General features: G+C 46.5%; 1 protein-coding gene across 1 annotated transcript in view; it reads left to right on the top strand.

Moving 5' to 3' along the window:
- Positions 1 to 9,301, top strand: part of LOC122803149 (putative RNA-binding protein Luc7-like 1) — a 1,029,881-nt gene extending 1,020,580 nt beyond the window's left edge. The window contains exon 7 of the mRNA XM_044072769.1: positions 8,489 to 9,301. Coding sequence (XP_043928704.1) covers positions 8,489 to 8,606 — 118 coding nt within the window. The 3' untranslated portion in view covers positions 8,607 to 9,301. The remainder of the gene's footprint in view (positions 1 to 8,488) is intronic.
- The last annotated feature ends 7,480 nt before the right edge of the window (positions 9,302 to 16,781 follow it).

Below are 16,781 nucleotides of genomic sequence, written 5' to 3'. Positions count from 1 at the left end.
CCCCCCCCCAGACATCTATTGGAAGAAGCCCTGGCATAAGCCCTGGCATACTCTCTACCTGTTTCAAAAAGGCTAGGCATAACCATAAACTGGCAAAAATCCAATCTCACCCCATCTCAGTCCACAGAATTCATAGGGGTCATATTGGATACAAAGAATTGCAGATCATCCATTCCAGAGCACAGAATTTTAAGGATAAAGCAACAACTGATCCCAATCCTTTCAAGGGAGAAATCCACAGCTCACTCTGTCCTACAGCTGTTGGGTTCCATGGCAGCCTCCATCACCTTTGTCCCTCTGGCCAGGTTTCACATGAGGCTTCTAAAATGGTTACTGCTCACCCAATGGTATCCTTTTCAGCATCCTCTTTCAGCCAAGATTCAAGTAACCCACAGGTGCAAACAGGATTTAAGCTGGTGGATGACCCACAACCCGTCACAATGGTCTCTCCCCTTCTCCCCCCAGCAACCGAAGGCTACAATGATCACGGACGCCTCCCTGATGGAGTGGGGGGGGGCTATGTCAGGGACAGACAGTCCAAGGCACTTGGTCTGAATTTGAGGCCCAACTGCATATAAATGTTCTAGAGCTGAGGGCGGTGCTTCTGGCTTTGCAAGCATTCCATCCCCTGCTGCTGTCTGGGACGATTGTGATTCAATCGGACAACATGGCGGTGGTCTGGTAATTCAACAAACAAGGTGGAACCAAATCTTTCCCCCTTTGTCGAGAGGCCATGAAGATATGGCAATGGGCGATGGCTACCAACAGTTTTCTTCTAGCAACGCACATTCCTGGGAGTTCCAACGTGATAGCAGACAGACTCAGCAGGTGCATTCTACAACCTTGAGTGGTCCCTGAATCCCCTGATAGCGGTGGAGATCTTCCACAGCTGGGGCCGTCCTTGATGTGACCTCTTTGCATCCCCGACCAACTACAAATACAGCAACTACTTCGCCCTGATTCCTCCTCCGGGACAGTTACCCAGGGATGCTCTAATCCACGATTGGTCCTCTGGTCTTCTTTATGCATTCCCACCTTTTCCCCTCATTCCCCAGTTTCTGAAGAAAGCCCATCGGTTGAAGAGCAAGGTGATCCTCATAGCACCATATCGGTCTCATCAGATTTGGTTCCCCTTCCTTTGGCCTCACCTGCTAGATCAACCATGGATTCTCCGTCCACCCCGGAGTTGATCTCACATCCACAGAACCGGATTCATCCCAACTTGGACAGCCTGAAGCTCACAGTTTGGCTCCTCCAATTCCTGTGATTGCCAGGCAGAATGATCTTTCTTTACCAGTACGGGGCATTCTTATTGCATCTCATAAGTCTTCCACCAGAATTACTTATCTAAGCAAGTGGAAAAGATTTACCTGTTGGCTGAAAGAAAAACAAGTAGATCCCCTTCTCAGCACAGGTGTCGATAATACTAGAGTATTTGGCTGACCTATTTCAGTCGGGGTCTATCGGCCTCTACCATTAGAGTTAATTTGTCTGCAATATCTGAATGTCCTTCAAGGATGCATCTGCAGTCCTAACATATGGGTTGTCCTGCCTCAGGCAGCCCTACGGTCGGCCGGATTCCAAAGTCTGGGTCTGGCCTCGGCTGATGTCGCTCTTCACCCGACGTCATAGCTGCTGTGAATTGGGTATAAAGGCATCAGCCGACGCCATTTTCCTCAGTCTTTCTTGCCGCGCGGTGCCCGAAGCAGAAGCTGTTCACAAGTGCCGGTCGGTCAGATCCAGAGATTTTTACTACCGAAGACTTCTAAAAAGCTAAGTACCCCGTTGGGGACTCTTTCTTGCCTCAGCCGATGTCAGAAAAAGTAAATAATTGTTTAACTTGTGGGAAACAAATACCTCATAAGGATTTCCACTCTTACTGCCTTCCTTGCTTAGGCCCAGACCACGACGTATCAGCTTGTCTAGCCTGTGCTTCCTTCAACCGATGGACACTTAGACGTTGGTCAAAGTTTGCAGAGGAGTTTTTTGGTCCCGCTTTTGCTTACAAAATGCCGTCGGAGACTCCGACTTCACAATTGGCTAAAAAGCGCAAGGAAAAGGACCGACACTCGTGGTCCGTGGTTTCGGCCGAAACCACGGTTAAGCCAACCGCGAGTGTCTCGGTTTCGGCTGAAACAGAGTCCTCGGTTCTTCCTTCGGCCGAAAGCATACCTCCGACAGCCGAGGCCTCACACAGCATGGCTGAATCTGCTACTGAAATTTCTCCTGCTGTAGCAGGCACCCAGGATTTATCCGATACTATTCCTTTAGACATATCTACTCCTGCACGTGGAGCTGCTAGGCCCCCTGCATCTATGTCCATCAAGGCTTTTTCTAGGGCTAAAGCAGCTAAATCTTCTAAGGCCTTGCCTGCAAAAACCCCACACAGGCCTACCTCTAGTTCCCAAATGCTCAGCCTGGCTGAGGATCTCATTTCCTTGATCAGGGGATCCCAACCTCACCCAGACAGGGCCTCTCAACCCCCTCCAGAGAAAAGGCCTAGAGCAGAGCCCCCCGATCCAGTTTCGACTGACTACTCCTCGGATGAGTCAGGAAATTCAAATCCTCCAGAAGGCGAACCCGACAGATATTACAGGGTCCCGGATACACACTTTCACTTGTATAAGGCTCCTATTGCAGATCCGGAAACCATTTCACAGGGCCCCAAAGCTGTAGCAGCTGCCTCTGCCAAAAACCCCCTCCCCTCTGAAAGAGAATCTAGAGCATTAGAGAGATGGGGTAAAAAAGTTTATACTTCTGCTACTCTTTCGGCTAGGGCCTTAAACTGCCAATTCCACATGATCCAGTATCAGGAATTTTTGTTAGACCAGCTAAATAAAAAAACTGTCCTCTCCTGAACCTATAGACCGTAAGTCCCTTCAGGATTTGGTACATAACACTCAGCAGGTCAGTAATCATTCTTTAAAATGTGGCTATGATGCACTGGAGGCTTCCTTTAGATCAGCTATGACTGGAACAGTGATCAGAAGGCATGCATGGTTAAAAGAGCAATCCTTACCAGACCATGTAAAGTCAAGGCTCCTAGATGCTCCCATGGAGAAACAAAGTTTGTTTGGCTCCCCTGCACAGCAAGTGCTAAAGAAGGTGGAAGAAAAAGCAAAATCTGTTCAAACAGTCAAGGATTTCTTACAGGTCCAACCTCCGAGGTTTAGTAGAAATTGGCCTTCGAAGACTTGGTCCTTTCCAGACACCTCCAGAGCACAGAGAGGCAGAAATAGGCCCCCAAGAGGCAGAGGTCAATCCAGAGGTGCCTACAGGGGACGTCAGTGGCAGCCTAACAACCAGAGAAGTACTGCCACAAATCCAGCTACTACCACTTCCACAGGACAGACACAATGACTTGGCTCTGATACCGCCTACCAGGGAACAACTGGAAGCACCCTTAGGCGGAAAGCTAGCCTTATTTTCCGTAAACTGGCATTACATTACAGGAGACAAATGGATTTTACAGACAATAGACAAAGGCTACAGGTTTCACTTCCACACTCTACCAAAAAAGAGAGGAATGCCAAACCTTCCACCAAACCAAAAAACAAACGCTCTAAAACAAATCAACCACTTACTAAGGATGAGAGCTATAGAAAAGGTACCACCTATGGAACAAGGACAAGGATTTTACTCCAGACTTTTCCTGGTACCAAGAAAAGAAAACCAATGGAGGCCTATTCTCGACCTGTCTGCTCTGAACACATATCTCATTGTTCCAAAATTCAAAATGCTGACCCTACAGCAACTTCTTCCCATGCTGGGCAAGGAGTCTTGGCTGGTGACTCTAGATCTCAAGGAGGCATACCTGCACGTCCCTATACGACCAGATTGCAGAAGATACCTCAGATTTCTTGCAGGATCAGAGCATTATCAATTCTCAGCATTGCCCTTTGGCTTATCTACTGCACCCAGAGTATTCACGAAATGCCTGGCATCAGTAATTGCTCATTGCAGGCTTCAGGGAATTCAGATTTATCCATACCTGGACGACTGCCTGATACAAGCAGACAGCAAGACCAAATTAACACAAGATTTGGAAAAGGTTATACAACTACTGCAAGCCCTGGGATACACAGTCAACATGAAAAAGTCAAGGCTGGTACCATCCCAAAGGATAACATTCTTGGGTGCAGAACTGGACACTTCAAATCAGATGGCATTTATCACAGCAGAAAAGCAAAAGCAACTACCATTCTATTTCATGGCATTAACAACACAGAACCAGCTTACAGCAAGGAAAGTCCTGCAAGCCCTGGGTTACATGGCATCCTGCATAATATTGATTCCACATGCCAGGCTGCATATGAGGAAGTTGCAATGGTACCTAAGGAATATATGGTCTCAACACAAGCACAGCCTAGAAGCCCAGATTCCAATAATCCCATGCCTGAAGCAAGAATTCCTGTGGTGGGCTCAGGCCTGTCAGTTGAACAGAGGACTGCCCTTCCACAAACCTCACCCAAGCCAGACTATCACCACGGACGCCTCGGACCTAGGCTGGGGGGCACACATGGTGGACAAGTGTATACAAGGCCTATGGACACAAGACTAGCTGAACCTACACATAAATCAGAGATGCTGGCAGTGAAACAGGCATTTCAGACATTCAGACCATTTCTTCAACAGGGTCATTTGCTGATAAGGACGGACAACACCACAGTCATGTGGTATATCAACAAACAAGGAGGCACACATTCATATCCTCTATGCCGGATGGCAATGGACCTGTGGAATGTAGCCCTGAACCTCAACATTCAGCCAGGAAAAGAAAATATACTAGCAGACTCCTTAAGCAGAACTACCACGGATGCCCACAAATGGATGCTGCATCCAGACATCTTCAAATCCATTACAAAGAAATGGGGACTACCAGAAATAGACCTGTTCGCATCCCCACACAACCACCAATTGAGGAAATTCTGCACAAGGGCATACCACCCACTTGCTTGGAAGGTGGACTCCCTCTCCTTCAGTTGGGAAAACCTGACAGCATATGCATTCCCACCTCTTCCTTTGATGCACAAAGTGCTACTGAAGATCAAAGAAGATCGCCCAAGGATCATCCTGATAGCTCCAGACTGGCCGAGGCAGCATTGGTACCCGCTACTGAGGAGTATGTCTCGGACACACGCATGGCCTCTTCCTCCAGTTCCTTTACTGCTAACACAGAACAACTTCAAGATCCTACATCCAAACTTGAAAACACTGCAGCTAGCTGCCTGGAATATTACATAAAACAAAATAACCCAGATTTATCCCAGAGGGTTAAAGACATTATCCTGGAGGCTCGCAGACCCTCCACAAGGAAGACTTACTCAACCAAATGGAAAAGATACCTCATTTGGAGTGCAGCAAAAGGAGAAAATGTATCATTAGCAAACATAGCTAACATCCTGGAATATTTAGCAGAACTTTTCCACAATGGCCTGTCTTACTCCTCCATTAAGATTCATGCATCAGCAATTTCAGCAGAATACAACATGGATCCTCCAGTCTTCTCTCATCCTCTACTCAGGCAGTTTCTGAGAGGAATTAAAAATGTAAAGCCTCCAAGGAAGCCACCTTTGCCTACATGGGACCTCAACTTTGTGCTGGAAAAATTAACACTTCCCCCTTTCGAGCCAGCAGCAACAGCAGAATTACAGTTCTTATCTTGGAAAACTGCTTTCCTGCTTGCAATCACTTCAGCAAGAAGGGTTTCTGAATTACAGGCATTAATGGCAGTACAGCCCTTCCTTATCTTCCATCAGGATAGAGTGTCCTTGAGAACTAACCCTGCTTTTATGCCAAAGGTGGTCTCCAGGGTATCATTGAACCAAGCAATCCACCTACCAACATTCTTCCCCAACCCACAGAACAGGGGGGAAAGACTACTACATACCTTGGATGTGCACAGGCAATTGCGCTACTATATGGACAGAACCAAGAACAATAGAAAAACTGACCAGCTTTCTGGTAGCATATGCAACAGGAATGGAAGGAAAAGCAATTTCAAAACAGACAATCTCAAAATGGATAGGAAATTGCATTAGATTTTGTTACTCTTTTCATGGAAAGACAACTCCAGAAAACATCAGGCCTCACTCCACAAGAGCTACAGCCACTACTACAGCTTTCTTACGAGGAGTGGCTACCAAAGACATTCTAGAGGCTGCTACTTGGAGCTCCGTGCATACATTTGCCAAGCATTATAATCTACCTTTATACTCCAGATCCTGAGCAGGTTTTGCAACTGCTGTTTTGCAAGGGATCTTAACTACACCATAATCATCTTAGTGCCTCCTCCCCCAGTTTGACTATGGTATTCTACCCATATGTTAGGACTGCAGATGCATCCTTAAAGGACATAGTACAGTTTTGTACCTACCATAAATGTAGATGTCAGAGAGGTATGCATCTGCAGTCAGGATTACCCACCCTCCTTCCCCTCTGTGGTACTCCTAGAGTATTTGCCCATCTTGTAGCTAGCTGGGGGAATCTATTATGGTGTATTTGTTTGTATATATGTATATACATGTTTATTTTTGTTTGCTCTCTACTGTTTGGAATCATTTGCATTTATCCAAATTTAGCCTTCCTAGAGGGCACCTGGCATCTGGGGCAAGAAACACTGAGGAAAATGGCGTTGGCTGATGCCTTTATACCCAATTCACAGCAGCTATGACGTCGGGGAAAGAGCAACATCAGCCGAGGCCAGACCCAGACTTTGGAATCCGGCCGACCGAAGGGCTGCCTGAGGCAGGACAACCCATATGTTAGGACTGCAGATGCATACCTCTCGGACATCTACATTTATGGTAGGTACAAAACTGTACTTTTCCATGAGGGTGTCCAAGACTCCTCTCATGTCACACAAATTATGCAAGACCTTCTTAAAAGGTGTGAATCATTTGAAGCCTCCGTTTAGAGAACCTATTCAACCATGAGACCTGTCGTTAGTTCTACAAGCTCTGACAATGCCACCCTTCGAACCAGCTTCTTCTTGTGGCCTCACATATTTGTCATGGAAAACCTTGTTTTTGGTCGCCATTACTTCTGCCAGACGCATCTCTAAGCTTCAAGCTTTATGCATCAAGAGTCCATACTTGATTTTTCATAGTGTTTTTGAGAACTAATCCTTCATTTCTGCCAAAAGTGATCTCTGAAATGTCCATTAATCAAACCATTGAATTGCCAGTTTTCTTTCCCAATCATTCAATCATTCAAACAGAGGAGATTATTGCCTACATACCCTATATGTTCATAGGCAAATCCTCAATCCTCTTTTACTTGAACAGAACTAGGTCCTCTCTTAAATCTGACCACTTATTTTTGGCCTATTCTGGACCTAGATTAGGATCTGCTGTTGCTAAGGTCACATTAGCTAGTTGAAAGTCTGTGCGACCTTCATCTATACACAACGTAATATCCCATTGCCTACTACCATGAAGGGTCATTCGACAAGGTCGGTGGCAAGTTCTGCTGCCTTCCATGCCAGAGCTTCTTTACATGACATCTGTGCAGCTGCAACTTGGGCTGCACCTCATACCTTCATCAATCATTACAAATTGGATTTGGCCTCCAGGGGAAGAGCATCTTTTGGTTCTATGGTGCTCAGGAATGTCCTTCCATGAGAGCCTCCCAGGGATAGAGGTAGCTGGAGACTCTGTCCCATACGTGAGGAATGAACGAGGATTAACAATATCAGATAAAGAAGTCTTACCATAACGTTCCATCTGTATTGTTTTTCTTCGTTCAGTCATTACAACCCTCCCCGCTTCTCCCTCCTGTGGCTTCTAGTGGATCTCGCCATCCAGTTCTCTCTGGTCATTTGACCAGAGGTAGCTTCTACCTTGTTTTGACTTGCAAACTCAATCTGAGGTAACAGGGAGAGGGGGATTATGGGTAAGAGTTTAGCTCGAGAGTTTGTAGCTGATGCAAGCTTGGAAGATGGCCGGCTCAGTTTCGAGGTCGGAACCGATACCCATACGTAATGACTGAACAAGGATCAACAATACAGATGGAACGTTATGGTAAGACATAACTTCTTTTTATGTTTGTATGTAAACTTTGGATCTTTTTCTGTTCCTTACGGAAAGAAATTTAAGCCCATTTGGTTTCCTTTTTGTACTTCTCGCCTCTTTTCCAGTAACAAGAGCATACCAGATAATGTGACTGTGAAGGTGCTTTTTTATATTTATTCCAGCAAATGAAAAATCTAGGCAAATGTAGCTTTTAAAGCTAGTCCCTGTTATCTGTCTCTCACTAAAGAACTGTTTTCTTGTAACTTGTTCTGAGCAAATTATTGACTATGTTGAAAGATGCAGTGAATGTGATGTTCAGCAGCTTGTGCTTGTTGGCTGCACTGAGCTTTCACATGATACTTTTGAAAAGCATGACATCCATCAGCTTTTGCTTTTGACCACAATTGCATAATTTTGTCTTTAATTACAAACATTTTATTTTTTTCCAATCAACAAAGTTTGTGTTTATATTGCAGGTCTTCTAGAGATCAGTCTTCTAGAGAGAGATCAAGAGACAAAGAGCAAAAACGTGATGATAGCACAAACGAGAGAGACTCCAGGCGATCTGAAGAGAGAGAGGCGGGGGAAATCTGAAACTGAGAAACCTTACTGAACTGTATATAATAAAATGTTCTGCAATTATAGTCACAAAAACAGAAAAACAGAATGGTCATTGGGTTCTGCAGAGCATTGTTTACTTTTCATCACTTTTTTACTTTGCTTTGATTTTTTTTTCATAAAGCTACATTCGACTTTATCAATATGAAATGAATATTCTTGTACAGTAGTTTGCCAGTATTGTTGAACAGATGCATTTACTGTTGTGTAGTAATGTACCCATTTTAACACCAGACTCCACACAAGATTTAAGTCACTTTTTATGGGGTTTCCTCAAATCCCATTTTGCGAATTGGGAAGCACCCAAACAGTCCCAGGTTCTCTCACAGATGCTTCGGAACTAGTAAAGGTGAATTTTGTACTTTACAGACACTGGTCTAAGAGTGAGTGTTTTCCTCTGTTTAACCTCCTTGTGCTGTGTATATATCTCTTTTCCTGAGGAAAGCTGAGCATCTCTTTCAGAGTTCAGATCACTGACTTCCCATAGTTGACATGCAGATGTCATCTGAATCCTTAAAATGTTAAATACTTTTTGAAATGCACCTTAATCTTCCGGCTAATGCATTTTTTATGCAGACCCATGGTGTCTTTTGTTGTGAAGTGCACTTCATACCTGCGCTTTTCTTAATATGTACTCCTACTTCTGTTAATAAAGGATCTTATTAATTTAATCCTTTTTAGATCGGATTTCTAAATTGTTGAGATTTTGTAGCAAAAGGTATAATGCATAATTGCTAATATTTCACTGAATGACTGAAGCAAAACTTTGTTGTATGCAGGGGATTTCCTTGTGTCATTTGAGTATGATCACACTTTTTACTGGGGCATACTGTCCCTTTGTATGTGCAAGAGAAAGTTAAGATAGTCTTTCTGTGACCATGTATTGTATCACCACATGAATGCGCATTTCCAGTAGGGTTCAATATTTTCTCTTAACAATTCATGCTGTTTCCTCTAAATGGAATTGTGTAGTTTTGAAACGCACTTTATTTATTTTTATTTTATTTATTTTTTTTTTTAAAGTTTTCACCTTTGAAATTTTGTTTGAATTCCTGTGTCACATCAGGAAGTGTCTTGATTCAGATTAATTTAAGGGAGCATGTTGGTTCCATTGCACGTTGTAATTCATTTAAGGGAGCATATTTTTGTGATCAGTCGTATCTGAATGGTGAGTGGGTAGCCAAATAAGCAAGTTCCACTTTTTTCACAGGCAGAAACAGCCCAGAAAAGAGGTAGTTTTCTTTCTTCAGTTTTCTTGATGGTTAAATTCAGTTATGCTGTAAAAATTGATCTGAAATAGTTGCTTCATTTGTTCTTCAACCTGTGGGTTAGGGATCCGTATCGGATCTGACTGCCACTTATCCAGCATCTGATCCAAGCTCAAAGCTCCTCCCCTTACCCATAATGCCACTGTCTCATTCCTCCCTTCAGATCTCGTTTGCCACCTGCAAAGTCCACGTTGTGGTCTGAGCTCACGGCTTCGTTTTTTTGGTAAGTGAGTGGTTTTTGAAGTTCTCTCTCTCTTTTCTCTCCCTGCTTTCTATCCTACCCTCCATGTGGTTGTCTGTTTTAAAAAAAAAGCTCTCTTTTCTATCTTCCTGCCCTTTTCCGTAGGGTGTATGGTGAGGGTTTGTGATTGGGCTGGGCCTGCCCTGGGATCATGTCTGAAACCCCCAAGCCAGGCTTCAGGAAGTGCACAGCTCTCTCCAGCCAATGGCCACACTCTGGGCGTGGTGTGTTTGGGGGCGGCCCACCTTCAAACCTCCTGCTCCATCTGTGCCAGGTTCAGACCCAGGGCACTGAAGGACTGGAGGGATAAACTAATACTAAAGGGCCTCCTTCCTTCTTCGGGGACTGTAGTCCTGGCGCCCCCCAACTTCATCTTCGGCTGCTGCTTCTTCCACCTCCCTGGCCTCTGGGGCTCAAACTCCTGCTAAGAGGTCTCGGGAAGAGGAGTAATCTAAAAAGGACAGTCCAAGAATCTGTCCCCTAACTGCTCTGCTCAGGCCGGCCCTCCACCTAAGACTAGACCAGTTACCAGACTCTCGTTGGTTTTCCCCTGAGCTGGAGGAGCCCTGGATCCGGTCTCAAGTGCAGGCTTCCCCTCACCGTCCTTCCAGGCCAGTGTCGGTCACCTCCTTCTCCCGCTCCACCCAGAGCCTTAGTGAAACGGAGATGGACAGGATGATGAAGTTAATCTGCACCCAGATTCAGATGGGAATCTTACCTGCCCCCTCTCTCTCTCTGGAGCGGGCAGCACACAGTCATTCTTTACCCCAATTGCTCCTTCTCTGATCTAACCTTTGGTTTCGGAGCCCTTGGATCTGAGGAACCTCGAGGTCGAAGGGTCTGCGCAGACTGTACCGTGATGCTGGCCATGGCGGGATGTCAGGTCTGTGTGTCGGAGCACAGTCTTCCCCTCGCTATCTTTGCTCTTGGAGGCTCAGGTCTGGCTCCCCCATCAGGGCAGAAGGGGTCAGCTCCTACTGGCCTTTCTCAGGATGTCCGTTCTTTGGCTTTTGATGTGGTGGAGAGGGTTGTCTCAGTTTCGAGATCCTTGACCATCTCTGACTCCACTCCAACTCCCTCTGTTTTGGGTTCAATTCCAACCAACCTGCCATCTCTGGAACAGCCTGCTGCCATTTTGTCTCAGGAAGCTCCTGTGTGGGAGCAGCAGGACGATTCCCACTGAGGAAGTTCCTTGCAAACGTACATGCAAAAGGAGGCACTTGGACTCCCCTCTGGAGTTGCTCACTGAAGACACCAGTTTGGAGTAGGGGGAGGGTTCCTTCCCGGTCACCCCCCCGAGGATGATGTCTTCGGTGACTACATGGAACACCACCTCCTGGGGGGGGAGGGTCTTCCCAGAAACCTACTTCGGATGAATCAGTGCTCCTCTATGCATTCGGCACAGGTCACTCTACTTCCTGGGTGTCCTCTCCAGCTGATCCGTTAATGGACCTGGGAGTGGAAGGAACCGGACATGGTAGCACCCGGATAAAGTTCTTAGTCCACTTTCAGATAGGACACACTGGAACAAGTGGTCCCCTGTTGATGCTGTGGTGGTGGCAGCTGCCACTAGGAAAGAGCTAATTCAGGAAAACTCTACGGATGGACCGATTGGGGATGCGGGCTTACGATTCAGTGACTTTTTCAGTAAAAGCACTGAATTATATGGCACGTGATTCGGCTGCCGCAAGACCTAGTGAAGGAGATCGCTGAGTCGACCCCTGAGTCCATGTCGGAGGAATAGTAGTTTTCTGCTCATATAGCCACTCTGAAGTCAGTCACGAACACCTCTGTGTCTTCTCCCGTGCTACTGAGGGAGCCACTAGGGCAGCTGGTACAGGCGTTGCTATCAGGCGACACGCTTGGCTCCGGCTCTTGTCAGTTCTCAGACCCTTCTGAGACATCATTCACTAACTGTTCTACTTGTTTGGAAAGTCTGTACGTGAGACCTTGGTCCATAGTGAGAAGGACGGGAAGACTGCCATCGGGATCCGCTTCTCCACCCCTCAAAGATCCTTTTCTAGGAATCAGCAAGGGACTAAGATGTGATTCCGGAATCTCAGGCATTTTCCGGAGACACCCAGGACTCACCTTCCCCCAGGGGTAGAGGGGGGGATACGGTAGACGTCGCCCTAGAGGCAGAGGGGGTCCAAGAAATTGCGGGTCTTGAGAATGTTTCTCAGACAGACCCACGCAACAGCCTTTGAGTTGCCTGACTGTCCATCTCTGGAGGCAGTCGGGGGCCAGTTGTCACTACACCTAACTGAGTGTGAATCCATCACAACAGATCATTGGGTATTGCAGATTATATCCAGAGGTTATTGGATTCCATTCCTTGAGCCACCTCTACCACTAAAACACCTACCAGCCATTCCAACCACACACAGGGAGGATGAAGCACTTGAAATAGCAAAGCTGCTAGAAAACCAGGTCATCCAACATGTCTCCCAAGACCAGTCTGGATTAGGCATTTATTCCAGGTTCTTTTTAGTACCAAAGATGACAGGGAGACCCAAGACCAATTCTGGATCTTTCCACCTTGACCCTGTCAGTGGCCAAGACGAAATTCTTGATGGTTACCCTTCAGTCTGTCTTGCCTTTTCTGCAGGAGAACAATTGGATGTGCTTGATTGACCTCCAAGATGCATATGATCATATCAAGATGGACAGACACACTCAGAGGTTTCTCCGCCTCCATCTTGTTGCCAGTTGTCATCAATTCAGAGCGCTCCCCTTTGGTCTCACCACAGCCCCCGGGGTGTTCACCAAAGTGATGGCAGTAGTAGCGGCTCACCAGAGACTTCAGGGCATTCAGGTTTTCCCCTACCTGGACGAGTGGCTCCTCACCCCTTCCACACATCAACTCTGTCAAGCAAGGGATTCCTTCCTTTACCTAACCCAGATGTTGGGCTTCACAGTCAATCTCGGCAAGTCATTTTTGGCCCCAGTTCAGTCGTTAGACTTCATTAGGGCTCAGACACTATCCAGACAAAAGTCTTCCTTACTCCAGAGAAGGATACACAGCCTGAAGCAGCATGTTATTTGCGTTCTTCAAACCCAATCTCTGGCAGCAGTAGTAGTACTACGGACATATGGCGGCCACAATCAGTCTCCTACTCTTGGCGCGTCTTCACATGTGGATCCTTCAGTGGACTCTACATACAGTGGTTCCTGATAGCTTTACCGTTGTCTTATCCTGTTCGAATCTCCTGAGTGTGCAGGGCCTCTCTTTGGTGGTGTATTCATTCCCCGGACCTGGTCCGGGGATGTCATTTTCTCCCTTCATTTCCCAAGGTCACGGTGACCATGGACGCCTCCCAGTCCAAGGCACGTGGTCCCCATCCAAAACCAGTTTGCATATCAACATCCTGGAAATGAGGGGGGTGCTTCTCACGGTGCAGGCTGTACATGCCCATCTTCCCTTAGGGATGATTGCTATCCAGACAGACATGCCGTCTGGTACATCAAACATTGGGGGGGGGCAGATCTTATCCCTTTTGTCACAAAGCCATGAGAGTATGGGAATGGCCGATCTCCACTGGCCGATTTCTGCTGGCTTTGCACATTCCTGGACAGTCCAACATTCTTGCGGACAGGCTCAACAGATCTATCCTGTTACCTTACGATTGATCTCTGAATCCTTCAGAAGCGGAACAGGTCTTTCACAAGTGGGGTCAGCCTTGCTGCGATCTTTTCGTATCTCCTTCCAACGTGAAATCCAGCGAGTTCTTCACTCTAAATCCCCCTCAGGGAGAAGCCCCCAGATGCTGTGACTCATGATTGGCCTTCCAGTCTTCTGTATTCTTATCCTCCTCTACCCTTGATGCCAAAGTTTCTTTAGAAAGCTCGCAGGCTGCGGAGTTTTGTGATACTCATTGCCCCATTCTGGCCTTGCCAAGTCTGGTTTCCCCATCTGTGGTCTCGTCTGGTGGCTCTACCGTGGACGCGGGATCCAGTTCTGGATCTCATTTCTCACCATCAAGGACTCCCCATCCAAACCTAGACATTCTAAAGCTCACTGCTTGGTTGCTCAAGTTCCCATGATTATCAGGATTCCCGGTTTATCTTCTCCCGTTAAAAGAATTCTGGCTCACAAGTCTTCCACCAAGAAGGTGTACTATAGCAAGTGGAAATGTTTTTCTGTATGGGCTTCGCAGCATGCATTGGATCCTTTTACTGCTTCAGTTTCTACGTTGTTAGGATTCTTATCTGGGATTTTACAACAAGGCGTCAGTTTCTCTACAGTCAGAGTTCACCTGGCTACAATTTCCAATTTTCATGTTGGGGGACAAAAGGGCTTCCTTAGCATCCTCTAAGCTTTTCAAGACCTGCCTTCTGAGACCCCTGGTGAAGGATCCTACGCCTCCGTGGGGTCTTACATTAGTGCTTCAGGCTTTAGTCCCCCCCCTCCCCTTTGAACCTGCAGCTTCGGTGGATTTGCAGTTTGTCATGGAAGACTACATTCTTAATTGCCATTACTTTTGCCAGGAGAGTGTCAGAACTTCAAGCACTATTTATCAAGGCCCCCTTATATGATTTTTCATAAGGACACCGTGTCTTTGCATACTAACCCATCCTTTCTTCCCAATGTAGCTTCAGAGGCCAACATTAACCAGACGAAATCTTACTCTTCTTTACAAATCTTCAAAACAAGGGAGAATATAACTTGCATTTGTTGGCTGTACATAGACTGTTACGTTTCTATTTGCACAGGACAGAAAGCTTTTCGTAAATCTGACTAACTTTTCGATCATGTTTCACTGTTGCAGTCATCACCTGTGGGTTATCCCTGCTGTGGTAGCCCTCAGTCAACCCGAATACTAGAGTCAATGTTTTTGTGCTCCACCTGCCGTCACTTGTAGTATGACATCAAGTCGTCAGTGCTATAAAGCAAGGCAGCCAAAGTCATTACATCAGCCTTTCTTACTGTGGAGCCCGTAGCAGAAGCAGTGCCCACGAGTGCTGGTCGTCACTACCAGAAGTTGAATTTCTGCAGAAAACGTCTAAAGCTAAGTACCCCTTTGGGACCCTTTTTTCTTGCTCTAACTGATGTCCAAAAAAGTTAATTGTCTCACCTGTGGAAAGCAGATCCCACACCAAGACCTTTATTCTTACTGCATCACTTGTTTAGGCCCAGACCGCGATGTCACTCATTGCCAGTTCTGTGGCCTCTCTAATGCGAGAACCATTCGCTGTAGAGCTCTTTTTGCATAGTTATTTTCATGTTCTGTCTTTGAATTCCGGTATGGCATCAGTCGGCCAACAATCTGTCGACATTCTGAAAAAAACGTAGAAATAAAGATAGAGACAGGCCATACAAGGCTAAGCCTTCCAACGACGCAACTGCTAAGCAAGTCAATTCTCCGGAATTCAGTGAGGTGCTTTCGCAGCCCCTGATGCCCGACTCGCTTTCTATGCAGGCCTCTGCCGAGACCCTTTCGGGTCCAATATGCCGCAGAAATCTACTTAGTCTTCCGAGCCTTTGGCGGTCTTTGCCTCTGTTGGGTCTGGAGCCACAACCCAGGCACCAGCTTCCGAGGATGCCTTTTGCACTACCAATTCTAGACAAAAAAAGACGTCTTTGCATCCAACTACTTCTCAGAGACCGGATTCTCTCAGGCCTAGAAGCCAGGCCACTCCTAGGAAATCTGCTTCTAGCCACTGCTCCCCCACCCTAAGCTCGAATGCTTAAAATGGCAAAGGTTCTCTTCTCCCTTATCCGAGGTACTCAGGCCCCCACTCCAAAAAGGAAAAGGCATCCTTCTGCAGAAAGTATGACAGACCAAGAGTCTGAGGAATCTGATTATTCTGCTTTTGAAGAGGAACAACATCCCTTAACTGTTTGAGGATTCAGATGCAGAGAAATCCATTCCTTCTGCCCCCCTCCAGAGGACCTCTCCTTTGGGGAAACCCTTCCCCTCCTTCAGGGAACATTTTCAGTGGGAATCTCAAGACTTCCCACAGTCAAAGAAACGACTTGGAGAGTTTCTGGACATGCCCCAGCACAGACCCCCGGCCATCCCACCTGTTTTGGAAGTGGTGGTGGATGTTTTCAATGAATCCAGCTTAGCCCCTGATCCCCCCTGCCTCCTGCTCCAACTAAACTTGACAGGTACTGCAGAGTACTGGATTCTCACAAATACCTGTACAGGAATCCTGCTGAGGACCCTGAGGTCATTACACAGGGACCCAAAGAAGCTAAGACTAGTTCTGCCAAGAATCCTCTTCCTTCTGACAAAGACTCCAGAGCTCTGGACAGATGGGGTAAGAAAGTATACACCTCTGCAACCTTAGCTATCCGAGATCTCAGTTGTCAGTTCCATATGCTAAAATATCAACAACACACTTTGGGCCAATTAAAACGGAAGATTGCTACCTCTCCTGACGGTGCCAACTCAAAAGAGCTGGCAGAATTACTACACTCTGCTTGTCAAGTGGCCATACACTCATTACAATGTGGATATGATGCCCTAGAAGCCTCTAGCAGGGCAGCAGTGACAGGATCTGTTAGAAGACATGCATGGCTGAAGGAACAACCTTTCCCTGATCATGTCAAGTCTAAACTTATGATGCACCCCTAGATAAGGAATGCCCGTTTGGGGAAAAAAGCATAAGAGGTGCTTAAAAAGATACAAGACAAAG

Source organism: Protopterus annectens, chromosome 5.part1 (assembly GCF_019279795.1).
Source record: "Protopterus annectens isolate FY-2018-M chromosome 5.part1, PAN1.0, whole genome shotgun sequence".
In the NCBI taxonomy this organism is placed as follows: Eukaryota; Metazoa; Chordata; order Ceratodontiformes; family Protopteridae; genus Protopterus; species Protopterus annectens.
Note: the sequence above shows the minus strand (reverse complement) of the source record. Positions and strands in the feature narration are given on the sequence as shown.